The sequence below is a fragment of the Miniopterus schreibersii genome (assembly GCF_964146895.1).
Source record: "Miniopterus schreibersii genome assembly, chromosome: 1".
Taxonomy (NCBI): Eukaryota; Metazoa; Chordata; class Mammalia; order Chiroptera; family Miniopteridae; genus Miniopterus; species Miniopterus schreibersii.
The window spans coordinates 144,062,276-144,090,193 of record NC_138101.1 but is presented as its reverse complement, the minus strand read 5'-3'; the positions used below and the strand labels follow the sequence as shown (position 1 = coordinate 144,090,193).

Sequence of the window (27,918 nt, the reverse complement as noted above, 5' to 3'; positions counted from 1 at the left end):
ATTGAAACACCAATTAGAAAGAATATATGTACCCCTATGCTCATAGCTGCATTATTTACAATATCTAAGATCTGGAAACAGCCCAACTGCCCATCAGTAGATGAGTAGATAAAAAAGCTGTGGGACATTCACACGATAGAATACTATGCAGCTGTAAAAATGAAGGCTCCCTTACCCTTTGAGACAGCATGGATGGACCTGGAGATTATTGTGCTAAGCAAAATAGGCCAGTCAGAGAAAGACAAATATCACGTGATCTCACTTATATGTGGAATCTAATGAGCAAAATAAACTGACAAACAAAGTAGGTCTAGAGACATGGAAATACGGAACAGACTGACAGATCTCGGGGGAGGTGGGAGTTGAGAAGAGATTAACCAAACAATTTATATGCATGTGTGCATAGCCCAGGGACACAGACAATAGTGCGTTGAAGGCCTAGGGTGGGGCTGGAGCAGGGTGGAGGGACGCAAAGGGGGGAAAATGGTGGAACATCTGTAATACTCTCAACAATAAAAATAAATTTTAAAAAATTAAACTAAAAAATAAATAAAAATAAAAACTTAATACAAGCGTGTAGCATCAGTCCAGACATGTGCTGGTCCCACCTGCTAATTTAGCTGCAGAGACTAAGGGAAATAAGCTCTTGCCAAGAATCACTCTTAAGAATCACTCTTGATTTACCAGCAAAAAAAATTTTTTGATCTGAGGCATTAGTTGGTTTTTGTGTGCGTGCTGTGCTTATTCATAATAAACTCTCTGAAGCTCTTCCCATTAATCTTTAACCTCAGGATTGTGGTGGCTCCCCAGTGATGAAACTATTGTTCTTTATTGGCAGCCGCCTATACAGTCCTGGTCCTGACATTCCCGAAAACCAGCTCTACTGCCTGGGCTCAAGCAGACTTTCCGGGCACTGGCACTGACTGGCGCATTGCACCCGGCCTCCCCCCCTGCCCCCATGACAGGCAGATTTAGAAAAGCACATATTTAGGTTGAACCACATGAAATTGCCAATATTCAACCATCTTTTACTTGAAAAAGTGGTAATTCCGTAAAATCTGGGGATAGGTAACTTTGGGCTTTTTATAGTGTGGATTTAAAATAAATTGCTCCTAGGCAGTAGAAGGTTAAATCAGACATATGTGTGGTAGGACCATATAAAATTATTACAGGTTAGTTGTCAAAGTCTTTTTTTTTTTCCATTGCTTTTCAGATAGAGTGGAAGGGGGAGAGAGAGAGAAACTTCAATGTGAGAGAGACAAATCAACTGGTTGCCCCCTGCAAGCACCCCTATCAGGGTCAGGGATCAAGCCTATAACTGAGATATGTGCCCTTTGCCCTTAGGCCAGAGTCGAACCCAGGACCTTTCAGTCTGTGGGCTGATGCTCTATCCACTGAGCCGAACAAGCTAGGGCTCAAAAGCCTTTTTGTATATTGTATGCTATTTACTGTGTAAATAGGAAGTTGTGTAATCTCTGGTTTTACTCTTATCAGTAAAGTGAGCTGGTAAGGGAGGTGCTTTCAAATAGCTCCGTATCCTCTCCTTGGGAGCTTAGGTTTATTTGAACCTAATCACAGCCTGGGAGTTCTCAGAATTGCTCAGAGACCTACAGGAGGTCACAAGGAAGAGGCCAGAGCCTGGATCCACAGCCTCCTGTTAATTGCTCCACCCTGCACCAATGGGTGGAGAAAAAGTCACGTGCCAGAGCCTCTTCAGTGGGGACTTCAGGACTATGGCATGTCACTCATTTGTTTTAGGATGTTGCCTTCTGTGTGATAAAGTGCACTGTTGTGGTTCAAATGCATGAAATGGTAGGTGCAGCCTGGTACTTAAGAACCTGGACTCTGGAGTCGGAACAGCCAGGTTAGCATCCCAGCGCTTCATATACCAGCCATGCGACTTGGCAAATTGTGGTCGGTGACCCCTCTTGTGCCCTAGTCTCCTCTGTAAAATAATACAAAGCCCCTACCTCTGAGGTTGTGGTGAGGATCCAGTGAGTTAACTACTAGATATCACTACATTGTTTGGAAATCAAAAGCAGTATTAAGGTAGTGCCTAGTTCTTTGAAAATGTTGACCAGTGAACTGGAATGTTAGTGTTTGGAAGCAATTTCAAGAACTCTAATCTCACCCCTTGTTGTACTGTTCCTCTGGCCTAAGACCTTACAACCCAGACCATTCCTTTACCTACCTGCTTTCTGCTGCCCCAGAGCTTTCCTGAGTTGTGGGGGTGACAGGTAAAAGGGGTCCAGAGTAGGACTTGGTCCCCTCTTTTTATCAGAAAATAAAATATCAAGTCAGCCCTGGATGAGGGAGACACTTTATAAAAGTTTATGTGAGGCTCCTGGACTTAACTGACATGTCTGCATATTTCACATGAAATGTAGAAGGCAAGGAACGGATACACTTCATGTTAATCACTCCAGGAAGGAGCAGGAAATCCATCTTGGGACAGCAAATCTGGGCTTGGAAACATTTCAGCAACACACATAGCAGGGGAGACCTGACCCATGGCTGACTGCAACCTACCCAAGAAATAACCTTGCTTTTTATCTTCTTCTCTTAGATCATAAACATAAGATAGGTTTGCTTTAACAGATTGCATTCGGATTTTTTTCTGATTACAGCTATTTAAGAAAACGTACATGTGGTTCTAACCCTTAGAGTTTGAGTCCTTCCCCCACAAGGGTTCTGAAAGCTGACTTGTGCTCTGTGCTCCCTTCCCCGCCCCAACCCCCCATCCCCCTCCCCGTTATATGCTTGCTTCTGTGGAGTGGAGCCCAGATTTGGACACAGTCCCAACCACCCCCTCTCTGGGTGCTCCCTTCCCCCTCTTCCTTCTTTCCCTTCCTCCTTGAATTGGAACATTAGTGTCCTCTCCTCTTCTCCCCCTGGCCCCTCTCCTCCAGTCCCTGCTTCTCCCCTCCCCCCTCCCTGCTTCCCTCTCCCTTCCTCTTCCTCTCTGCCTTCCTCTCCCCTTCCCCTCTTTCCCCTCCTTTGTTCTGCAGTTACCCCTCCTGGCCCCACAGCTCTCTTCCTTATTTATTGTGTGGCAACTTCACCATATCTGACTGCATTTTGTTTTGTGACTCATACATTTTGCCTCTGCTGATGTGTCAGGAGCCTTGGGAGTTGTTGAAACATTGTCATTTTGCACAGGAGGAAATGGACAGGTGATAAATTTTTGAATCCCTCTGTTAATTTTACAATAGAATTCAGAGGTTTGTTTTTCGGAAATATTGATATTGAGTGGTTTGGGGGGAAAGGTCAGCTTCTCCCAGAAATGCTTTTCCACATATGTGCAATTTTTCCAGATTGCCAAATGTCTCCAGCCATCTGATAGAAAGGACAGGACTGTCATAAGAGACCAAATCATTACTGACAAGAAGTGTGGTCCAACACAGATGTGCTCAGAACTCTGTTCCTACCCCGGTTCTAGAGAATTGAATGTGGCATTTTTTATTCTTTGAACTTACAAAGAATGCTTGGGGATCCCCATGCACTTTATTCTGACAGATCTCCAAGTGGTGGGCAGTGGGGTTTATATAAAGGTGGAGGGTGCAGGAGGGGCAGGAAAAATCAGAAATGAGGGGCTTCTCTTAAAATAACTTGACCCTTTATTTTTCACTTTGTGAGGTTTTTAACTTTTTGAGTTGAGTTCCACTCATATGACATCAGAACATTAGGTTGCGCTCTGCAGCCAGCCATGCATTCGTGGCATGACCTCGGGATGTGGTAACTACTTTGAGCTTCAACTTTTCTAGCTACAAAATGATCATAATGTCTTTCCTACATCATCCGGGCTAACTTGAATATCTAGGAAAGAATGTATGACAAACTTGTCCTGAGCACCTTCAAAGAAAGTTATTTTGAAAGGTCAGTAGTTACAGAAAAAGCTCAGGGCTGTCCACCTCTGCACTGTGCAGGCTGAGCAGGCCTCCCTGTCCTGCATTCCCAGCATATTTACTTTCTGAGTAATCCCACCAGCTCCACTGAATGGAAAAATTGAGCTTTCACAAGGGTTTCAAGCTTCTGCCCTCACAGATATGGAAGTTAGCATTGACAATGTGGGAAAAGGAGAGGCTTCCTTTCCCTGTACAGTTTCTACCTTCAGACATACCCAGTGCCTAAAAGAGATCCACTTTGGGCTCTGTTGCCCTGGGTGGAGGGAACAAAGCCTTTCCCTCCCTTACTCTAGACTTAGACAGTGTTAGAGCTAAAAAAACTCACCAGGCCCTGGTCCAAGTGTCTCCATTTACAAAGGAAACTGAGGCCCAGAGGGGAGAAGTCCTTGTCCAGGGTCCCACAGCAGTTTACTGGCAAAGGCTGAGCTGAACCTGAACCCAGGTCTGCTGAGCCCCAGGCCACAATTTTCTTGCCACTCCACTCTACCTCATGAGGCCTATGCCAGGGAAGCCAACCAGAACCATAGGAGGGAGAGCAGAAGGAAAAGGAAAGGAAGTGATGGACAAGGAAGGAGGCTTAGAGAAACTTAGCCAGGTCCGTCCCCTACCCTGCCCCTTCATCCACTTATAGGGCACCCCTAGGACTCAGTCACCTGGAAGATTTGAGGGGTTGCCCACAGGTGCCTGCCCCACTCTGAGCCTGAAGCCATAGCAAGTGCCAGGCTGGGTGCTGAGTCCCTAGGGCATCACACAGTGAAAACAGGCTCCAGTACCTCCGAGGTCACTTTAGGGATAAGGCAGGGGCTGGCAGGGAGCTCGGGATGCTCCTGCCCAGTCGGGCAGGGACCCTGGAGGAGGCATGGGATTCACTGGGAGGAGAAACCTGGATGCTTGGCCAAGGAGCAGCATGGGGAAGTGCTGGGGAGGCTGACAGGCTTTGGAGTCAGACTGACCTGGGTTTAAGGTCTAGCTCTGAGTGACTCTGAGCAAGTTACTTAACCTCTCTGAAGTTAACAGTAATTTCTCCCTTCTGAATAATACGAGGAGCAAATGAGATGATGTTATAAAATAACTAAGTGTTCAATAAATGTTAGCAAAAATCACAATGAACAGTAAGGAATTTGGTGGCAGGTAGCAGCAGGTGCCAGGGCCCCTTCCATACCTGCCCCATGGGTGGTAGTCCCAGTGGTGGTCCCATCAGTCCCCTACAAGCCCCCACTTTACAGTAGGTGATGTCAGTAGCCCAGGAAGGCCAAGGAGCTCATGGTTAGAACACTCTGCAAGGCAGTTTCTGATCCCACCTTTGCTCTCTTTCTTCCAGATTCATGTGTTCCCAGCTGCCCAATCAGGTCCTGAAGAGTATCAGCATCATCGACAGCCCTGGCATCCTGTCTGGAGAGAAGCAGCGCATTAGCCGAGGTCAGTGCCCCCCACCCCGCCTCCTCCAACGCTGGCCAAGACTCTCTCTGCCGTTGGCAGAGGATTTCTGTCGCTAGTGTATTCTCTCCATGCTCCAGGACACCCCCAACATTCCTGGGCAGCCCCAGGATCCAGAGCCGCAGGGGCCCCAAGAAATAACCAAGGAATCTGGCTAACCATTCACTTGGACACATATGACAAAAAATAAAGGAGGCAAGCTAATGACAACAAGGGCCAGAGCCTTCCCAGCTGCTCTTCCTCCCTCCCCCATTGCACATATTCCACCCAGTTGCCCCCTCGGCATCCTTTTATTGAGCGTTTACTGGTATGTACTTGGCGCCAGACACTGTACTGTGCTCTGTGAGTGCAGCAAAGCAGGTGCAGTTTCTGCCCTCAGAGCTTATGTTCTGTTGAGGAAGACAAACGTTAATCACATTTTCACAGAAATAAATAGAAAATGAGAGCTGGGATAAGTGCTCTGAGATGGGGCTGTATATCAGTATAAGGGGACCTAGCCTGGCCGTGGGGTGTTGGGAAAGGCTCCCAGAGGACATGAATTTGAGCCAGAATCTGGAGGATGACCAGGAATTACCTGAGGGTAGCTCGGGTGGGAAGGAGAGAGAGACTGCACGGTATTCAGAGGAAATTGATGAAGAATAGAAAATGCTCGTCAACAACAGTGAGGTCGGCATCTTTAGCCTTCAGGAAAGAAGGTTGAGGCAGTCACTGTTTCCAGACCCTTGCACTGTGGTTAAACAGATGGACCTGCTTTCTCTCCCACCCTCTTGGAGAAAGGGGGCATCCGGGGCAGACCAAAGGATACAATTTACTTAGAGAAGGGAACTTCCTGACTGGGAGGGCACCATAATGGATTCCTATGGCCACAGAGACAGGTCAAGTTCCCTTTATCCTGGCCCTTGAAGCAAAGGATAAGCCCTCCAGGCTTTGCTGGGAGGGAGAAGATGGAGCTGACAGCTCTTCACCACCCCTTGAACAGCAAGTCAGTGAAACTATGCTGAACACTGCATGGCCATAACCCATGGCCATGATCCCAGCAGGGACCTGTCTGGGGTCATGGCCATAACCCATGGCCACGCAGGGAACTCCCATGGTGCTCCTGAAGCAGAAGTGTAGTTACAGAGGCCACAGAGAACTAGAAAGCAAGTGTCCCAGGAGAGGGGTAAATAATGGACTTCCCTCGTCCGAGCACCCTCCTTTCTCGTGGCATTTCAGAGATGCTGACCGCAGCCTCCAGGGACTCTCCGAGAGCTCAGGGCTGCCTGGTTGTGCCTCACGCATTTGGCCAGGGGCTCAGTGGGTCACTAGGCTGCCCTGAGGCCTGCAAGAACATTACACTTATAGCAGAAGTCAGGCTAATGTTGTTCTTTTCTCTTAACTATCTTTGTCAGTTTTATTTTCTGTTGTAAAAGTAATGTTTATTGTAAAGTATTCAAACAATGAGTAGAATGTAACAAAAATCTCCCTCTGTCACAAATGACAGTTATTAATGATTTTCTCTGGCTCCTTAGAGACTGTTTTCTATGCATATACAACATACCATTTTTAACAGAAATGTGGTCACTATGCACATTTTCTACAGCTTGATTTTGCCCTAACAATCTGTCACAGACATCACTCCATGCCAGTATATTCAAATTACTTTATTCCATTTAATAGCTGCTTAGGCTCCATCAAAGGGATGTAAAATAGTTTATTTAGCTAATTTGTAGATAGTGTGATGGTTAAAATTTTTTCACTCTTACAAATAGTGCTATAGATAGACATCTTGTTGTATCTTTACACCTCAGTGCCAATACTTTTTTTTTAAGAGCCAGTTTAGGACCATTAACTGGCCCCATGAAAGTTACTATGCAGATAAAATGTTTTGTTTTAGCCCCGGCCGGGCTTAGCTCAACAGTTGAGCGTCGACCTAGGATCCAGGCGATCGGGGTTCAATTCCTGATCAGGGCACATGCCCAGGTTGCGGGCTGCAGCCGATCAATCACTCTCTCATTGATGTTTCTATCTCTCTCTCCCGCTCCTTTCCTCTCTCTGAAATCAATAAGGATATATTTTTTAAAAAAATTTTTTTAATGTTTTGTTTTAAAAGGAAAATAAACCCATGTTCCACAGTTTTTCCAAGCTTCCCATGTTTCACTACTTATACATGTCTGACTGAGGTTTGCTGGAGAAATATGTGGTCCTGGTAATAAATCTTTCTTTTTTACTTTGAAGTTCTAAGACCTAGATTGTAGCTTCAACCTTGTCCACTTCTTTTCATTGGTAGGTAGGCCTTTGGCCAATTCTAATCACCCATATTCTTCAGGATTTCTCCTTTGCTTAGTAATTGTAAGTGTCTTTCAAACTGTAGCTCCTTCGCAGTAGTGTTGCCTAGCATGATGCTTTCAGGATGCTTTGAAGATCAGTCCTTTTTAACACTTTATAATAGTCTGACTCATATCCTGGTCTGGCTTACTGTGACATGTGCTTACACACATCCTATGCACAGAAATAGCACATGTGGTTCCAACCAGTCGGCTGGTCCCTGGCACCCTGAAAAAATAGCAGCTGGTGAGGAAGGACAGAGCTTCAAACAGTGATAGCAAATACGCGAAGGGCCAGTGTTCCCCAGCTCTAGTATCATACCGTATTTGGGCACAGTTGGTGGTTGGAGTTACTCAGCTGACAGTTCCAACGCATTAACCCCAAAGAATATATACTGTTTTAAAGCTGCTTCTGCTTAAACTATTGCAAACAGTGCTACAGCCTCACACACGCTCATATCTACTTGCATCTCCCCAGCTTCCTAGATCACAATACCCACTTCGTCAGGCACTTAAGTCAACATGGGGTGAGGAAGGAGGTGCAGAACACTTGAACCTGCATTGACTTAATAAGTGGAGCTGTGCCTCCCTTACAGAGCTGTCTGTGAAAGAGGAACGGTGGCAGCTGCTGTGCCTTCTCCTTGTCCCTTTATGCGGTCGATGTGTTAACCTTCAACAAGCGGTCTCACCACGTGGGCCCCTCTTACACATTTAAGGCCGCTCCTTGAAGTGTGTATCCACGGTGGTGCTATGAGAATGGCCACCATGTATTGAGCTGTGTGTCTACACTGTGCTGATCATTTAGGATCTGTATCTAAGTTACATACAGTTATTCGCAGGCAGAAACTGAGCCCTGGCCAAGGAAACCCTCCTCATCCTCACTCCCCTTGGAAAGCAGAGCCTTCCAATGAGCATGAGAATTCTTTCCCCAGTGCTGGGCAGATGGGTGATGGAGCTTGACATCTGGGGAGTGGTCAGAGTAAAAACTGTTGAGAAGGCGCCACTTTTGGAGAACAGGCTCAGAGGAAGAGTGCTTCAGGCAGTCGCTGGAGGCTGAAGCTGCGGTGTGGACCCTGTCCACCCTCTAGCCTGCAGGGCTGTACAGCCCCAGCTGAGAGCATGCTGGACAGATGGTGCAGCTACAGGAGGAGGTGGCAAGTGTGCGGTGGCTGCTGAGTATCCCCCAGGAGGACCTACTGACTACACCACACCCGGAGTTCTCCCCATCAGCATGGGACAGACAGGTGGCAGGTGGAGTGGTGGAGCATTGTGCTGCTTTGCTGGGGGTCAGATGGGGAACGGGGGACCTGAACTGGGGAGCTGGCATTGCCCAGGTATCTCAGAGCTCTGGAGAACAGATGCTCTAGTGAGGGTGCGTCTCCATGAAGGAGTCCTGATGCCTCAGTAGTAAAAGCAAAAATGGAGACTCTGACCCAGCTGGCATGGCTCAGTGGTTGAGCATCAACCTAGGATACGGGAGATCATGGTTCGATTCACGCTCAGGGCACATGCCCTGGTTGTGGGCTCAATCCCCAGTCAGGGGCATGCAGAAGGCAGCCAATCAGTGAATCTCTCATCACTGATGTTTCTCTCTCTCTCTCCCCCTCTCCCTTACTCTCTCTCAAATCAATAAAGTTTTTTTTTTTTAATGGATACTCTGAACTTGGGGTTCAGTCACCTGCCTCACCTCACCTGTGGCCCATTCTTCCTTGATCAGTCTTCTCTCTCATGACATCATAAGCCTAGTTCCTTTTTATTTTGTGCTGAATAGAGGGGGCAAGTGTGACTACAAGGAGGACATGGCATTTCGTAGACATTGCTCTTCTCTAGGCCAAAGTTATAGGTGTTAAGAAGAAGCACTTGACATTTCTACAGGCTGGTTTGTATTTTGAGGTGTTAGGGTTGAGGCAAAGCATGGTAAACCACTCTTCTGTTAGAAGTGACCTTTACCCATTAGAGTGTGTCTTAGCACTGCCTTCTCATCAGCAGAATCTTCACACTGACCCTGAACATCACGTCACTGCACTTCTTGCCTCCCTGCTCTGTGCTCCAGGAAAATCAGAGTGCAGAGTCAGCATTTGGGGGAGTAAATCTCCTGTTTGGGAACTCTATAAATAAAACCCACTAGGGTAGTGACTTTGGAGCAATTTTTAGTATTCTACTCCATTAGAAAACCCATCACCTTTCAAATTTTCCTTAGTTTAAAAACAAATGATTGAGCTTAGTTACTAAACTGTAGCTTTCTTGGCTGACATAAAAGATTCCTATCAAGCAAGGGTAAAAATGTTCTGATGTATTGATAGTAATTTTATTCTAATGAAGTAATAGCTACCTAAAAGTTCTACAGACTTTTCTGATTCTTTTCTTGTAGCCAATAAAAGAATATCTGGATTCTTAAGATTTTTTGGATTATTTTTTCGAAGTGGGTGGGTGAAATCTGACTGATTTACTCTTGAGAAACACTCTTTGCCCCTGATGACAGCATTCAGATTTTTTACTCTTTTTTTTTCTTGACTCTTTTTTGTGTGTGTGATGAGAAAAGAGCACATGTATTCACACATCCTTATTTTCATTCCCATTCTCTTATTATTCTGGCTCCTGGACTGTTTGCGTCCTAAAGTACTGTTTATTTCATGCTGAACCTAAACATCATCTAGGATTTATTTTTGGACCCAGCATGAACCCAAGTCTGTTCCCAGCTACTAGCTATAAACCTCTGGGTCTGGCTTCAATCATAATGTCCCTGTCTGACAAGGAGGGCACTGTAAAAACTCCACTGTGGCAGCTGGTGGGCTTGGCCATGTATTTAGCACATAAGCATTTGGAAGGTGCTGTGGTTTCTTGAGACTGAGGTCCTGTGTAGTTGTCAACAGAATGGACTTTGGTAACAAAAATAGTCCAGTTTTTCCCTTTTAAAAACTTAACTCTAGAAGAAAGAAACTCTTGATCTGAATTTTGTAACAGATGTGCCTATTCTCCCAGGACCAGTAGCTTGTCAAGTGAAAGGTAGAGAGTGTCTTCTTGTAATGTGGAAGCTCTTCTCTCTATAAGCTCTTTTCATTGTAAGTCAATGATAGTAAAAAATAAAAGGGCAGAAAATGTCGGGCTAGTAAAAACAATAAAGAATAGTAATGCATGAAACAGAAAGGATCTCACTGCACTTCAAATAACATAACAGACAATAACATTAGTGTGAGAAATCATTGATTAATGTTTTAACACTTACATACAGACATCGTTAGGGCCTCCTGATCTGGACAGCATTAAGTGAAGTCCTCAAAAATAAAAAAGGCCTCTGAATACTGACAGGCAAACATGAATATGCAGCTTCCAGGATCTGCCAGCACAGCCGAGGTGCCTGAATATAGTATCGCAAAAGAACTGACAGACTGGGAGACAAGGCACGGAAATCCAACCTGTAATCAATAAAGGTGCAGAAAAATAGAGAAGACCAAAACAGACCATAATCAGGGAAGTGCAAACACACCTACAGGACATATTTTTTGAACTTGAAAGACAAAAGACCGAGTTTGGAAGGCCGTCCAAGGAAGGCAGAAGAACATTAGAAATGTCCAGAGAAGCATGACTTTCCCCACAGGCTTTGGGAATGAGAGGAGTAGAGAGGAAAACACATATGTGTCTTGTCCCCTAAAAGAACAAGAAGGCTTGGGGCGAGACGTTAGCCAGCTTCAAGAGCAGCGAAGAGCCTTTTAAGAAGCAGTGGATTAAAGAGACTTCAGATACCAACAGCTCCCCAGGCAGGGCAGTGATAGCAGGTGGGGCCTGTCCTTGAGGTAGACCTCACAGCCAGGCTGTAGGTGTAAGCGCTGAACTTCATGAGGTTTCTGAGAGGGGCCTGCAATGCCTGTCAAGTACCCCTGGAACAAGAAATTCAGGCCTTACTTGGGTAGTATTATAAATAAGAGAAGAAATAATAAATAAAGGGGGGGTTGTGAGGCAGTGCTATCCTCTCCCCCATTCTGGTCACCATCCAATTACAGATCCAGCTCAGGACAGTCCCATCTTTTCAGCTGCACCACAGATCTTTTCTCTAACCTACACTAATCAGTCTATAGACAGAATCAAACAAATTGCTTTCCTTGGTCCAAGGGACTGAAGTCCCTGCAGGCTGCCCTACATGGAGCAGGAAGTGCATAGGCAATAGAATTGAACTTACTGAGTTACGGCCACTTATCAACTGTGTGGCCTTGAAAAAGTTGTTAACCTCTCTATAAAATGAGGGTAATAGTACCTACCACTTAATGTTGTTGCAACTGAATTAATATATAGGACACAGAAAATAATGCCCAGCCTAGTACATAGTAAGTGGTCAATAAATATTAGCTGTTATTAACTTCATCATCTCATTGTATTGTTATTGTTGAAGGCCAAAGAGTTTTCAAAGGCTGAATTTAATTAACCTTTATATTGATTTATATTAGTTTTCTTGTCTCGTAAAGTCTTCAGTCTTATAGAGTAGAGGAAGTTTTTGTCAAGTTATTTGAAATGTGAAGTTTGTTGTTCAGGAACTGAAAATGCTATTTTTGGATAAATGTTTCTACCTTTTTCCCACATTATCTTGATCATTTTATTGATGATTTGCTTTTCAATTTTGAAATCATGTCTCACAGAAAGTAGAAAAGAGATAACACTTTAATTGATTATTCAGTTTAAAAAATATTTGATGGAAAAAAGAATTTTAAAACAACTGTGTTTGTGTGTGATATTTTTGGTGTTTATTTTAGAAGTGATTGTATAAAAAGCAATGGGTAGTATTAGGGGCATACTAGAGGCTATTCATTCAACACACACTATACATTGATTATCTACTGAGTGCTAAGCACTGTCCTGAATGCCAGGATTCAAAATAAGTGAGACACAGGCCCTAGGCAGGGCACTCACACACTGTTGGTGTGGATGGACCTGCAAACAAGCCTTCTAACCCTGCACATTACTTAAAGTTCTGATAAGGAAGTTCAGTGAACAGAGGTTACCTCACCAGCCTCCAGCTGGGGGGTGGGAGGTAGGCAGACTCAGCAAAGCTACTAAGAGAAAGCATTCTTCTCCCCTATTTTTTTAAATTTACATTTTCTCTCTTTTCTTTCTTTTTTTTTTTTTTTTTTTGACAATTCAGTGAATTTTTTTGTATATTTACAGAGTTGTGCAGCCATTGTCACAACCTATTTTAGAACATTTCCATCATCCCAAAAAGAAACTTCGTACTCATTAGCAATCGCTACCCATTACCCCTGTCCCTCCCGACCCTGGCAACCACTATTCTACTTTCTGTCTCTATGGATTTGCCTATTCTGGACATTTCATATAAATGAAATCATACAATATGTGGCCTTTGTGTCTGGTTTCTTTCACTTAGCACAATGCTTTCAGGGTTCATCTATGTACTAGCATGTATCAGTACTTCATTCCTTTTTATAGTTGAATGGCATTTTATTTTTTCATTAGTTGATGAACATTTGGTTTGTTTCTGTTTTTTGGACTATTACAAATAATGCTGCTATAATCACTCATGTACAAGTTTTTGTGAAAACATATGTCTTTAATTCTGTTAGGGATATACCTAGGAGCAGAATTGCTGGATCATATGGTAACTCAATATTTAATATTTTGAGGAACTGCCAGACTATTTTCCAAAGTGACTCATTGTTTTATATTTCCACCAAAAGTGTATGAGGGTTTCAGTTTCTCCCCACCCTCATCAACACTATCATTTTGATTAGAGCCATTTTAGTAGTTATGAACTGGTATTTTTGTTGTGGTTTTGGTTTGTGTTTCTCTGATGACTGATGATGTTGAGCATCTTTTCATGGACTTCATTGGCCACGTGCATATCTTCTTTGGAGAAATGTGTATGCAGATCCTTTGCCTATATTTTAATTGGATTATCTGTCTTTTTATTGTTGTGTTTTAACATACTTTATACTATGTACTAGTCAAATATATGATCTGCAAATATTTTGTCTTTTTTTCTTGGTTGTCTTTTGCTTTCTTTATGGTATTGCGTGAAGCACAAAAGATTTCAATTTTAATTAAGTCTAATTTATTATTTTAATTTTTTGTTATTTGTGCTTTTGGCCTAATAACCCAAGCTCATGAAAATTTACTCCTATATTTTTTTCTAAGAGGTTTATAGTTTTAGCACTTACATTTAGGTCATTGATCCATTTTAAGTTAATTTTTCTATATGGTGTGAGGTTAGGGTCCAGCTTGATTCTTTTCATGTATATATTCAGTTGTCCCAGCACCATTTGTTGAAAAGACAATACAATTGATCCTTGAACAATGTGGGAGTTAGGGGCACTGACTCCATGGGCAGTTGAAAATCTGTGTGAACTTTTGACTTTCCAAAAACCTAACTACTCATAGCCTACTGTTGACTGGAAGCCTTATCAATACCATAATAGTCAGCACATACTTTATATGTTATATGTATTAGATACTGTTTTTTTCCTATAAAGTAAGCTAGAGAAAAGAAAATGTTAAGAAAATCATAAGGAAGAGAAAAATACATTTACAGTACTGTACGTATTTATTAAAAACAATCACATGTAACTGGACCCACAAAGTTTAAGCTCATGTTGTTCAAGGGTCACCTGTACTTTCCCCATTGAATTGTCTTGGCTCCTTTGTTAAAAATCAATTGGCTATAAATGTGAAGGTTTATTTCTGGACTCTCAGTTCTATTTGATTGATCTATATGTCTGACCTGATGACTTGATCAGAGCCTCCAGGTAAATGTGTGCATTCATCAGTCATCGAGGTCGGGGCCTCATAGGATGGGTTAGGATAAAGTGAGGTGATAAAGTGAAATGTTCACCACAGCACTTGTCTGGTGCATAGTCAAGGGAAAGATAATTGTGGCTCCCCTTACTATTGTTATCCTCTCCCAGATGGCAGAAAGAGTGTGTACAAGAACTGGGAAGATGTGTGAGCTCAGGGCCCTTTGGAGGAGTTCAAGTTGTACACAAGGCTGGAACTTGGGTATGTAGTGGGTGAGTGCACATGTCAGGGGACTAGGTTTTGTCCTAAGGGCTGCATGGAATACTGAGGGGTACGAAGTAGCAGATGACGTGGTAGAGAATACTGTAGAATAGAACATGTGTCCACAGGCTCCGATGGGTTATGAAATTACTTTTATACCTAGAGCTTGAGCTCAGTGACTTGTCTCTGAGCTTTGTTTGAATTTGGCAGCACCCGAAAAGTGTCCATCCTCAGGGGCTGGGCTGCCCACTGATGATTTGTCTTCAGATCCTGTTTTCTGGCTAGTGCTAAGGCCAGTCTGAAGTTGAGTTGTGAGGTCCTGGACATCACTCGCTTCTTTGGCCTCCAACAGGAAATCCTGGTTTCTTTTTGTTTTGGGGAAGTTTGCTGACAAACACATTCATGGCTCCTTTTCCACCGGTGCCCGGGAAATTCCACACAAGTGTTGCTGCTTCTGCCCCTATGTGAGCACGCCATTGCCGTGACTCAGAATGGCACTTGCCAAGCCCTGACAGCTATTTTTCATTATCGTTACTATTTTAAACGCATACTTGATCATGGGGAATGACCTCTTCTACCCAAACTTTAAACCCCCCTAGACTTTTAAATAAAAAACAAAATTGGGGGGAGGGGAGTTGAGAGACGGGCACTTCTCTTACTTTCCATATAGAGCAGCTCGTGATCATAAAACATTTCACATACGTTGGGATACAGAGGTTAATCAGAGAAAAACTTAGTGCATTGTTGAGTGCTTTCCATATATTATCGACTCATTTGCTCCTCAGAAAAGCTCTATGAGGTAGGAGCTATTATCCCATTTTATAGGCAAGAAGACTGAAGCACAAAGAGTTTAATTTGCCCAAGTTCCGGTAGCCAGTATGGCAGCTAGTTTCAAAAGCTGCCTGCTGCTGCCACCATCCCCATCACCAGGAACCACACCTCCCAGTATTCATGCCCTGGTGTCATCTCCTCCCCTTGAGTCAGGTGGCCTCCCGACTCACTTTTTGGTCCGAAGGATTCAGCAGAAGTGGTGCTTTCTGACTTCCCAAATCTAAATAATAGGAAGCCCTAAAGGTTTCGCCTGGACCTCTTAGCATGTTTGTTCTGGAGAAGCCAACTGCCATCTAAAAAGTCCAGCCACCCTGAGACCACCACCCTGAGGGAAGCCCAAGCGAGTTGCATGGAGAGGCAAGAGAGGCTCAGGCAGCCTCCATCTGAGATGTGAGTGAAGTCGTGGTGGACGATCAGCTCAGCTGAGCCTTCAGGTGGCTCCAGTCAACTGCCATCTGACTATCACCTCATGACAGGCCCCAGTCAAGGACTACCCAACTGAGCCCAGTCAACCCTCAGACCAGAGGAAACAATAAGTTGTTTAAGCCACTAAGTTTTAAGGTAACTGATAACCAAAGCAGCAAGTAAGTGGCTGAGTGGGATTCAAACCAGAACTCCTGGTTCCAGAGCACGTGCTGTTAACCACGAGAGACAAGGACACAAACTGGGGGTCTCCCCCAGCCCCCCCCACCCCAAACACACACACACCCCACAGAAGGCAGCGCTGGGGAAGGGTACCATGTAGGGCAAGTTTCCATGTAATTGATTCTTTTCTCCTACAAATACCAAATCTCCTGGGGGTTTCTTTAGCGCTTTTCGATGGTAATCTTTGGGAAAGACAGTACCCATTGTCCCGCATCCTCAGAGGACAGTGGGAAGGGGAAGTTTTGCTTACACTGTCTGTCATGCACCACGCTCTGCTAGGTGCCTCCTGTCCATTTTTTAAGCACATACTATGTGTCAGGTACCAGGCGCTTTCATTGTAGCAGCAACAGAATAGGCCCTGTCTCCACCTTCCTGGAGCATTCACTGGGGCCAGTGCATGAGCCCACATTGCAAGCAGAAGCAAAGACTTAGAGGAAATACTGGCTGAGTCCCACATCGGGTGCTTTCCTACTTTAGATGGGTAGTGAGAACAGGTCTCTGAGGATGTGGCATTTAGTCTCAGACCTAAAGAATGAAGGACCATCCGGGCAGGGAGTTGGAGGAAGGGCATTGCAGGCAAAGTCAGAGGGTAGGTAAGACCTGGCCGGTTCCAGGAAGGCTGGAGAAGTGGGGGGCAGTGAGTCTGGGCAGGCCTGCTGATGTGAGCTGCTGGCCTTAGGGAAGCATGTCGATTTGATTCTGAGAGGAACAGGAAGCCATTGAAGGATTATCTCATAACCTCTTTATTCAGAATTATCACTATGAGCATCCGGGTGTTCTTGTACTGGGCAAAAACAGAACTGTCTCTGGGTCTGTCTCCCAGTTTCTGTGGGTTCGTTTGGTTGGTTGACTTTCTCTTCCCTTGACACCAGGCCTTCACTGTCATTTCTTCTGTCATACCCATTCTTCGGTAACCCTCTCCCCTAGGCTCCCCTTCTGCCCTGGAGTCAGTGAGGCTACAAACGATGCCCTGAAGCCTAGAGCAGTGATTCTCAGGCTCTGGGAATCATACACTATCTCCTGTCCTCAAGGATAAACAACTAACACAGGTTATTACCAGGGGTTCTGAGGTAGGCCCAGAAAGCTGGCTGTCCTGGGGTTCTGAAGCAGGAGGTCCCCACTTTGAGGAATCTGGGGTAGCACTGAGCCTGCTCCCTCCTATGCTCTCTGCCACCTTCAAACCAAGTGAAAGAAAGCATGATCACAAGCTTGGAAAACCCATCAAAATGGACTTGAGCTTTGTCCCACGTCTCTGTTTCACCAGTGTGAATGCTGCCCTTGGGTGACAGGACGGAAGATATAAGTGAAAGAGGGGGTGTCTGCGTAGGGTGAGGGGCAACCCAGCACTGGGCTGAGCTCTGTGACTAACCAACATCCTCCCAGGTGAGGGCTTTGAAAGGGAGCAGAATCACTTTACCCCATTGGTGACCAAGTGACTGCTATTGCATTAGCCTTGTGGGCATACGACAGTCCTGATCTGATGCCACAGTCCTCTGTGCCTTCACTCCATGTAGGAGCACCCCCAAACCATTCTAGTCCTCTTTGGAATCTAATATATTTAGGAACCACTAAAGAAAACTAAAGAATGACTTTTTTAAAGATTTGTCATTTGCATTTTCAAATGTTTAATAACTTCACTGCTATAATGGGGACATCCTTGTTACACAGCCTCCATCCCTATTGTTATGTGGCAAAGGCCCTCTCCCCCTAATCACTGGGCACCAATGAAGGCTTCTGGGTGGGAGAGGAGCAGTTCATGCCGAGAAACACTGGCCTGAGACATTTTCCCATCTCTCTGGCTCTTCCACTTACCCAGCTGGAAGACCTGGGCAAGTTACTCCACCCCGTGAGCCTCAGTTTTCTCCTCTATAAAATAGGGGAAAAGTACTTTCCCTTGCAGGGCTGGATCTTGTGAGGATCTGAGTAATCTGTGTAAATACCTAAGTGCTCCATAGACATGAGCCAGGAAGCATGCATAGAGTGAGATGGAAGTGTGGATGGAAGTCAGGTTTCCTGCACTGGTGTCTGGTAGGCATCTCCACCATCTGGATGTGGAAATTCACTGGAAATAGTGGTGCTTTCAGGGCATCTGGGTTTTCCATGGAAGCAGAGAGTCAGGTGGTAAGGAGCAGGCAAGCTCACTGTGGTCCCTGAAGGAGGCTGGCCTAAGCTCAAATCCTGGATCCCCCACTTCACTGTGGGACCCTCCCAGGGTTGTTTGAAGAGAAGGTGAAGCAGTGTGTATAAACCACTGAGCATAGAGTCCTGCTGAATAACTGGTGGTGAGGGTGATCTTTGTTCATGTCATGAATGGGGGTTGCCCTGGCATACACTGACCAGGATCAAAGGGTTGGTTCGGCCAAGTGTTTCAGAGCTTCTCCAGGGAGAGCAGATGGTGGCCGAGTCCTGAGACTCAGACAGACAAGGACTTGGCTCTTCCAGGGATCCAAAAAAGGAGGGGGGAGGGTAAAGGAAAAGTTTGGACTGGCCGCAGAGCTGTGGAAAGATGCCAGGAGAATGCAGGCAGGGCTGGAGTTGGAACCTGCTGAGGAGAATGACCCCAAGGAGGTATTCTCCTGTGGCCGAGGGCTCCAGCTTTCGTCCCTTTCCCAATTCTTTTGGCCAACATTCTCTTTCTTGTATCTAGGGATATTTCTCGCACGTGCCATGACCCAGTTTCCTCAAGAAGCCTCCAATTCTCCTGGATTCTTAGTCTTTCTCAAAACCACCTCTTGTTTGAATCCAACTCACGATGCAGAGCACAAGTCAGACCACTGATTCAGCGTTTCCCCTTTCTCTGCAGGAGGACCACTGTTTTGTGCAAATGTGTATATATGCTGGGGGTGAGAAAGTCAAGCTACAGACTGTTAGATAGTGAAGAGCGTCTGTCCGGCCCACACCCCCGTTCTCTCCCAGGGCAAACCCTGTCAGCTGTCTCCCGGGCTTCCTCCCAGCGCGGGATCCTCTGCACACTGCTCTGCACCAGGGTTTCCCACTTAGCAGTGAACCTTGAGGCACATCCACGTCAGGACTTCAGAGCTACCTCCTCCTCATCTGTCTTGTAGATGTGCCAACACTAATAGCTGGTATCCTTTAGGTGAATGACATTTTGGCTGTTTCTAATCTTTTGCTGTTACAAACAGCACAGTAATGTGCACATGTAACTATAAGATATACTCCTAGTCATGGAATCGCTGAATCAGAGGGAACTGTGATCTTTTTACTGTGTAGCTGATGGCAAGTGCCCCCTCTAGAAGATGTACCTATTTACATCCCACCAACAAGGCAGAAGGGCCTGTTTCCACACACCCTCCCCATGCAGGGCATTGCCAATTATTTTTTCTTTATCTTTTTGTTTGCTTTATCTGATAGGTGGATGGCATCTCATTATAATTCTAATTTTCATTTAGTGTGGTTGAGTATCTTTTCATATTGACAAATCTTTTCAAAGTGTTTCCTTTCTGGAGGTATTTGACCATTTTGAAATACTGTTGGTAACTACATGAACCTTTACTTAGTAAAAAAGTGACTCATTTCTTTTTCATAAGGAACTCAGTGTGGACTCACAGGGCCCCACTGACTTGATCTGTCTTTCCATCTGTGGCAGAAACCCAGAAATAACTATCTCTGAGTAATAGTTTGGCTTTAGGAGCAAGTTAGCTGATAATTCAGTTGCTGGAGCTGGACTTCATGACTGGCTAGTGTCCAGAGGCTCGCAGAACACTCATACAACTCTGGGAAAGTTTAAAAGGAGAAACAGGGCAGGGCATTTAAGGTCAGAAGGTGCTTACATGCCTTCTGTTGATCCCAAAGTTGTCATCTTCTTGGTTTAACATTTCTCTTTAGAAAATTGTGGCTCGAAGAAACATTGTCTTTTTGCCCTTCTGAACCACAAAATGACAAGATCCATTGAAGCCTTGTTTGTAAGTATTTGGCCTCATCACACTTGGGTGGAGTCTGTAAACCATTGGCATTTTGCCTCAAGAAAATCCAATGCAAGTACAGGCTGACTCTGATTTATGGACGTATTGTCTGAGACTTTCTTGCCTGAGGTACACAAAGCCCACTTGAAAATGAGGGATGGGCCATTTCCATGTGCATGACACTTGATTCCTGGGTTCTGTTGATTATAATAATAGAAGATTGAATCGAATGTCCTCTTAAGCATCCTTGAAAGTCTCAAATGCTGTGGCTTTTCATCAGGTCCTTTCTTTCAGCATAGAGTTGTTTAGATTGAATGACAAGTAAATTAAACTTCAGGGCAACTAACTGTCCCTATGGAAACATGAAGGACCTTCAAACCAGCTCAAAATGTCACAGCGCATGAGTCCAGTGGAATGACTATGATAAAATGAAACTTGCTTCGTGATAATTTTATATTGTTTAGTTTCAGTCACTGAATATTCCTGTAGCCACTTACACGGTTTTACATTCTTATGCTGGTACTATAGCTAGTTGACTTCTACAGACATTAAATTGATTCTCCTGAGAATATGACTTTTTATTTTAGAAAAGCTTAATATTCAGAACCACCATATATAACTTTAATTTAAGATCTGGAAAGCATCCTCACTGGTCATCTGACCCATCAGATAGATATAGAAACTAAGGCTCGGCTAAGTAAAGTGGCTGAGCCAGGCTCCAGGACTTGTAGGTTTTTCTTGGTAGATTTTCACCAACTTCTGTCTCCAGCAAAGAGCCTAAAATGCTTTGTACGGTTGCTGTCTGTTTCTAGGGCTCAGTCCTTTTCGAATGGATCTGCTTCTTAACCTAATTTTAATCTGAAATGGAAAATAAGATATGAAACCAAATTTTCCCTTTTACTGCGTCACGTGACCGGGGCAGCGGTGTTCATCTGGCTAAGTATTCAGGTAGAGCCCTTCTCTGCTCCCCGTTCCCCGTGTGGTGTGAAGCTGTGGCGCGGTGGTCCTTTGGGGTCACGTGGCCCCCATCTGCCCCACCGTTATCTTCACAACATCCTCCAGAGGAAGGAGAGACAGGCTGTGAGGTGACCTTGTTTATTTTAGGAGGAAACAGGCACAGAAAAAATTATTTTGCAGGGTCTTGGACTAAATTCCAAAGCAGAAGGCATGGGGAGAGGAGATAGAGGATACACAGCACCACACCCATCCCAGGACAGGTTCAGTCCTAGATTTTATTTAAATTGTGGTTGTTCAGCCGCCAAACCCCCTTCAGGCCAGGAACAGCTAGGCGGTGGCCGGGAACTCTAACTGCGGGGATTCTTTGTAACTAATCACCTTCTCCCCGAGCTGGCCATTACCCACTGAACACCTTGAGTGAGCCCACACTGAACCTCCACCCAAAAAAATGAACTCAGGACACCTGTGCAGATGCGGAGGCCACAGTGTTTGTCCTCTCTGGGCAGCCTGTTGGTCTCCTGGGTGGGCTTTAGCATCAGCTCCTTCCCACCCTGTACCCGCTGTGTCTGGTCAGCCGGAGAAGAGAGGGGAGGCAGGGGGGCCGCAGGAGCTAAGTGTCTAGGATCATTTTCCCACAGCTTGCTCCTCTCGCTCTGGCAAGCACAGCTGATTGGGGCTGCCTCTTCCCCCAGGGGTTGTGGAGCTGCAAAGACACTACTTTACCTTCAGGGTTTCTTGAGGTGGCCAGAAGCTGGAAAGCACTAGAATCGGACGCCAACCACTGTAAACACCATGTAGAAGAAAAGGAACTCCCTCCTCAATGTTGTTAGCCCAGTCACATCTGGACCAATAATTTTTACAATATGCTTATTTTTTCTTATTACAAAAATAGTATATATTATTGTAGAACACTTAGAAAACTACTTTTTAAAATGATAAAAAAGAAAATAAAGTGATCTCTAATCCCGCCATTCTGGTACAGTGCTGTGAATAAAAGTGCAGGCTCTGGAATGAGAGTCCCAGGGTTTGAACACTAGCTCCCCTGGGAAATAGCTGTGTGACCTTGGGTAAGTTATTTAACCTCTCTGAGTCTCTGTATCCTTCCCTGCAAAACAGGGATAATAATAATGTTTGACCCTAGCCAGTTTGTTTCAGTAGTTAGAGTGTCGGCCCAAGGACTGAAGGGTCCCGGGTTCAATTTCAGCCAAGGGCACGTACCTCGGTTTCAGGCTCTATCCCCAGCCCAGGTTGGGGTGCATGCAACCAATCAATGTGTATCTCTCACCTCTCCTCACCCCTTCCACTCTCTCTCCCTTCCACTCTCTGTGAAAAGCAATGGAAAAAAATAAAGAAGTAAAAAATAATAATAATGATAGTACCTGCCTCATGGGGTTAGTATGAGGATTACAGGAGATTCTGTTGATATAAAGCTCTCAGAGCAGTGTAGGAATGTTGATAGGGCCCAGTAAATATTTGTTGCAAGTATTTATTTTTAGCTCTTACTCTACACCAACCCCAATAACATTTTCAGAAACAGCCTTTTCCAGTTACAAAGTAAACTCAGCCTGGAAACAATACAAGGACTCCTTGCACATGTCCAACTGAAGCAGCTGTTATTCTTAACTGAAATGACTAGTTTTGAAAATATATATTTAATACCTGAGTGATCCCTATATTTGATGTTTATTTTGAGCCAATTTGTACTTCCTATATTTAGTAGCAGCCTTTTAAAGAAACTCACAGGACTATTTAAGCAACTAAACCCTCTACCTTGCTAAAAAAAAAAAAAAAAATCAGTTATACTTCTTATTCAAGTCAATTCCCTTTATTAAACCAAGTTTATTCCATTTTATTTTTAATTTAATTTCATGTTATTCACTTAACATGGGAATCTACCCTCGTAGATTGTTGTCGACAGTATTACAGATGCCCTCCATTGCCCCAGCTTTGCCCCCTTTCACCGCAGTATTGTCTGTGTCCATGAGCTATGCATATATGTTCTTTGGTTAATCTCTTCCAGTCTCTCCCACCCCCTACACGCTTAAATTTTTTAATGTACAATAGAGTATTGTTAACTATAGGCACAGTGTTGTACCACAGATCTCTAGAACTTACTCCTCTTGCTTACCTGACACTTTGTGCCTGTTGAATAGTAACTCCCTGTTTTCCCTACCACTAGTCCCTGGCAACCACCGTTCTAGTCTGAGTTTGACTATTTCAGATTCCTCATATAAGTGGAAGCATGTAGTATCTGTCCTTCTGTGACTGGCTTATTTCACTTAACATAATGTCTTCCAGCTTCATCCATGTTGTGGCATACTGCATAATTTCCTTTTTTAAGGCTGAATAATATTCCATTGTATGTATCCACCACTTTTCTTTCTCCATTCATCTGCCAATGGACACGTAGGTTGCTTCCACATCTTGGCTACTGTGAATAGTACTGCAGTGGACATGAGAGTGCTAATATCTCTCCAAGATCCTGATTTAAATTCTTTTTGGATAAATACCCAGAAGTGGAATTGCTGAATCAGATGGTAGTACTATTTTTAATTTTTCAAGGAATAAACCAAATTTACTGAAAACCTGTTATGTTCGGTAGGAGATACTGGGTTTACAGTGGTGGACAAAATGAGAAGTGGGGTGTCTGCCCTCATAGAATTTCTGTTTTGTCACTACCAAATAAATATATCATTATAGAGTATAAGTGCTATGAAAGAAAAATTGATGCCATAAGAGTATGTATATTGGAGATGGAGCAGAGGGGAGGGCATTCTAGGCAGAGGAAGCGTGTGGGCAAAGGTGCAGAGGCAGGAGTGTGCAGGATGCTTTTGGGGAACAGCAAAGAGCCCGGTGTAGTTTGGGTTTAGTAAGAGACTATGAGAAAAGGCTGGAGAGGTAAGGTGGGGGCTAGTGATACAGAGTTAGTTCTGTAAACATTTATTCTAGAAGTAATTAGGACCCTCACAGTTTTTGAGATTCTGAGTCCTAAAAAGGGGTGGGGATCCTTTGAGGACTGGATTGGCGAGGAAGGAGCCAGGGATGAGAAAGACATTAAGGGCATTGCCAGCACTCTCTCAGTGCCTGTAGGACGGGGACAGGCTGTGCTGGACAATCAGCTAGGTGCGGGAGGGACACAAAGATAGACATGACACGTAGAGGGCCTCGGGAAGAGAGGCCTGAGTTACACAAACAAATCTACAGTCAGTGCTGGGGGTGGGGTATGAATGCCCCTGCATGGAATGTTAGCTGGTAGCTCCGGGAAGGGCAGCCAGGGCCCCACCAAAGAGGAGCAGTGTTGGGCCGAGTCCAGCTAGGCAGTGGCCTTGAATAGGGCTGGGGGGCGTGGGAGGAAGAACCTGGCCTCAGTCCTGGTGTCCTTCATTATCTTGCATCCTTTTATTGACACACATCTTGTTTAAAACTCATGTAATTAGAAACTTGGCTCTGGGAATAAATTGAAGCTTTTTTTTTTTCTGTTGTTCTATTAAAAATATTCTGCCAAATTTGCTTCCTCAGGGACCCCACTCTGTATTTACCTGAGCCAGAGGGCCACTGTTCTAACCTCAGATGCCATTTCCTGGTGGGGCCCTGTGGCTGGGATGGAGACCGGTTTCCATGGGGGCTGTGACTGTGACGGGAAGCCCCTCATTGGGTGGAAGGGGCCCTTTCCTTCCTGCCCCCTCCCTTAGCTCCCAGAATGGGGAGCCAGGAATGCCAAGCTGGGACCTTCCGCAGGACAAATTCTCTTTCCCAACTCCCAAAGCTCTAGAGCTTTTGGGTCCTTTTGCAAAGATAGAAATTATATTTTTAAACATTGGACTGATTACATCTCTGTTTTGTTCCAGGCTAATAAAAGTTCCAATGGAAGGTCTTATAGAACTGAAATGTCTATAATTGAATGAATAAATTTTAAAAATATATTGAGCACCATGGGAACAGTTCTATTATTATGTTGATTCCAGCACACTGATACATACATGCATGTACATACAGTACACCTGCATGCATCCTCACATGTGTACACACGCATGCTCAGAGCATTCTCGACCCTAATCCATCACCATGAGAGTCTCTTTTCACACGTAGGCCAGAAGGCAGGACACATGTGAAATTATACAACTCTCAAAGTTCCAATGGACTAGCCAAATTTTAACAGTTTCTTTGGTTAAAATTGATTTCAGCTAAAGCATAGAGCTCCTGCTTTAGCTAAATTCAACTGCATATCAGCCACATTAGCTACATGGTCCCCTTAACAGATTTCAACTTCCAGGTCCATTCAGCAGTTCGTGGGGAGTATATCTTTAAACAAGTTGAGCAACTTTGGGGTTTTTCTTTCCTCCCCTTTCTTTTTCTTTCTTTCCTTCTTTATTTCTTATTTATTTTTTTATTTCTTAAGTCAATTTTATTTGAAGTATAGCATATACATAATACACACATTTTAATTGTGTGAATATGCACTCATTTAATTGTATTCAAGTTTTGACAAATTTGCATACTCGTGTAACCAACATCATCACCAAGAAATAGAAACTTTCTGTGACCCTGAGAAGTTCCTTCTTTGTTCATGTCACTTGTCAGTAAGTCCCAGCCCCACCCTCAGCCACAGGCAACTGCTGATCTGCTCTCTGTTGCTGGAGCTTAGCTTTGCCTGTTATAGGATTTCGATTAGATGGACTCACACAGTGTGTACTCTTTAGTGTCTGGCTTCTCTCACTCAGCATAATCTTTCTGAGATTCACCCGAGCTGTTGCATATGTCAGCTCATTGCTTTAACTGCTAAGTAGTATTCCACTGCATAGATGTACCAGAGTTTATCCATTCACCTGTTCAGGGATATTTGGGTGGTTTCCAGTTTGGGGCTATTATGGGTAAAGCTAGTAGCCCCAGTTTTATAGCTGTATGTCCCTCAGCAACAGTTTCAGGACATCCTAGGCACTTGATAATTATTAATTAATCCATTCTTTATTTTTGTATTTAACATGTCTTGTTAAATTCCAAGATGTTTAGTGTACTTCCAATTTCTAGAGATGTGCTCCAAAAAATTGTTTAAAGCCAGATCTGGGAATGTTTAATACATTTCCACAGAAAACATTCAGTCCCCAGGAAGCATTTGCTGAGACCTGCTCTTGGTGAGCACTGTTCTGATGCTGGAGAGAGCAGGGTAAGAAGGGGCTCTGCCCTCAGACGTTCATGGCCCAGTCTGGAGACGCCTGTGAACTAACACGGTACAGTTCTCTGGAGGGCTATGAGACCCGTGCAGAAGCCCACGAGAGTTAGGGTGGCTTCTCAGAGGGCACAGCTTAGTCTCTAAAGCTGAGTCAGAGCTGTGGTGTTCACTCAGAAATGGGCACCAGGTGGACAATGCATGTTTGCACCAAAGACAGTCAATTCAAAATGCAGACACTATGTGGGCCAGACAAAACTGCAGCCAGGAGCCACGTTCAATCTGAGGACCACTAGTTTTCAACCTGGTTTTAAGTGATAGTCCTGCCACAGACCTACTTCATGTTCATTGGGACCTGGCCACCTTCTGTAACAGAATCTTTGGGAAAATTTACTGCTCTCCTCCTACTGAGTACAATGTGTGCCCTGAGTTATCCCAGCCAGCGTGGCTATACACTGGACTTTCTTAAGCCAGGAAGTGTCTCTGATAGAATCATAGATTTCTTTCAGGTACAACCCGGGGTCTTTAAGACCAACTGGTAGAACTCCATCTGTTTCACAAGCAAAAAAAAGAAAGGCCACTGGGCCTTTGTGTGTCCACTAGCTCTATTTATAAAACACAAGAAGTTCTCTGCTCAGTCTGTATCTTCTATTAGCTACTTTCTGAGCACTGGGCCTCATGCTTGGCTCATGCATCGTTGCATTGTCACCTTGACTCTAATTAATTTTGTTTCTCTCCATGGTTGCAGACTATACTTTTCCCAACCAGGCATCCTCCAACAAATATTTATTGCACTTCCCACTGTGTACCAGGCACTGGATACAAAGATTTTAAAAATAACTAGTAGATAACATTTTGGAGAGCCTTCTAGGTGCCAAGATGATTCTGAGTGCTTCCACATATATTAACTCCACAGCCCCATGAGGTATGTGGATACTGTTATTAGCTCCATTTACCAGATGAGGAAAGGAGGCACAGAGAGGTTAAGTAACTTACCCAAGTCACAGAACTACTCAGTAATGGAGCAAGGATTAGATCCCAGGCAGCCTGAGTCCAAAGCCCACACTGATAACCACTGTCTTGTGCAACCATGAGGAAGACACGGTCCCTGCAGTTAAAGAATTTATTGTTTAATGAGAGCTCTGTACATCCACCCAATGATAACACCCTGTGGAAGGTGGTGTGATAGGAACACAAGCAAAGGGCTCCTGGAGCTCAGAAGAGGGAGCAGTTGAGTCCTACATCAGAGGAGGGAGCAAAAACAGTAGTAATAGCTTACACTGATGACAGTTGACCAAGTCTCAGCACTGTATTGAGCGCGTTAAAAGCATTTTCTCATTAAACCTCTCAGTAACCTGATGTTACAGATGAGAAAATTGGGGCTTAATAAAGTTAAGTATGTAACTTAACCAAGGTTCACACACATGTTTTGAAGAAAGAGGAGAGTTTAGGCTGGATATCTAGGTCCTAACCTAGAGGGGGAGGGGAAGGGTTAGGCAGGGCCAAGGCCTAGAATGAGCAGCAATAGGAGAGCTTTCATGAATTTTAACATTCATCTTCAAACAAGCAGATTCAAATTCTGTGTTTCCTCAACTCCAGGATGCACCACCTAACCATCTGTCGGTAACTTTTTATAGTAAAAAGAAACTACTTTAAATGTGTTTTGTTTTGCTGACCAGCAATGACATAGACATATCTGCCATCCATGCCTTAGTGTTCCATCTAAGGCAGTGGTCCTCAAACTACCA

The 27,918-nt window shown here is 44.4% G+C and overlaps 1 protein-coding gene across 1 annotated transcript in view; it reads left to right on the top strand.

Annotated features, from left to right (window-relative positions):
- The window catches only part of EHD4 (EH domain containing 4), a 79,493-nt gene that overhangs the window by 27,366 nt on the left and 24,209 nt on the right, over positions 1-27,918 (top strand). The window contains exon 3 of the mRNA XM_081153843.1: positions 5,227-5,324. Within this exon, the coding sequence (XP_081009969.1) occupies positions 5,227-5,324 (98 nt within the window). The remainder of the gene's footprint in view (positions 1-5,226; positions 5,325-27,918) is intronic.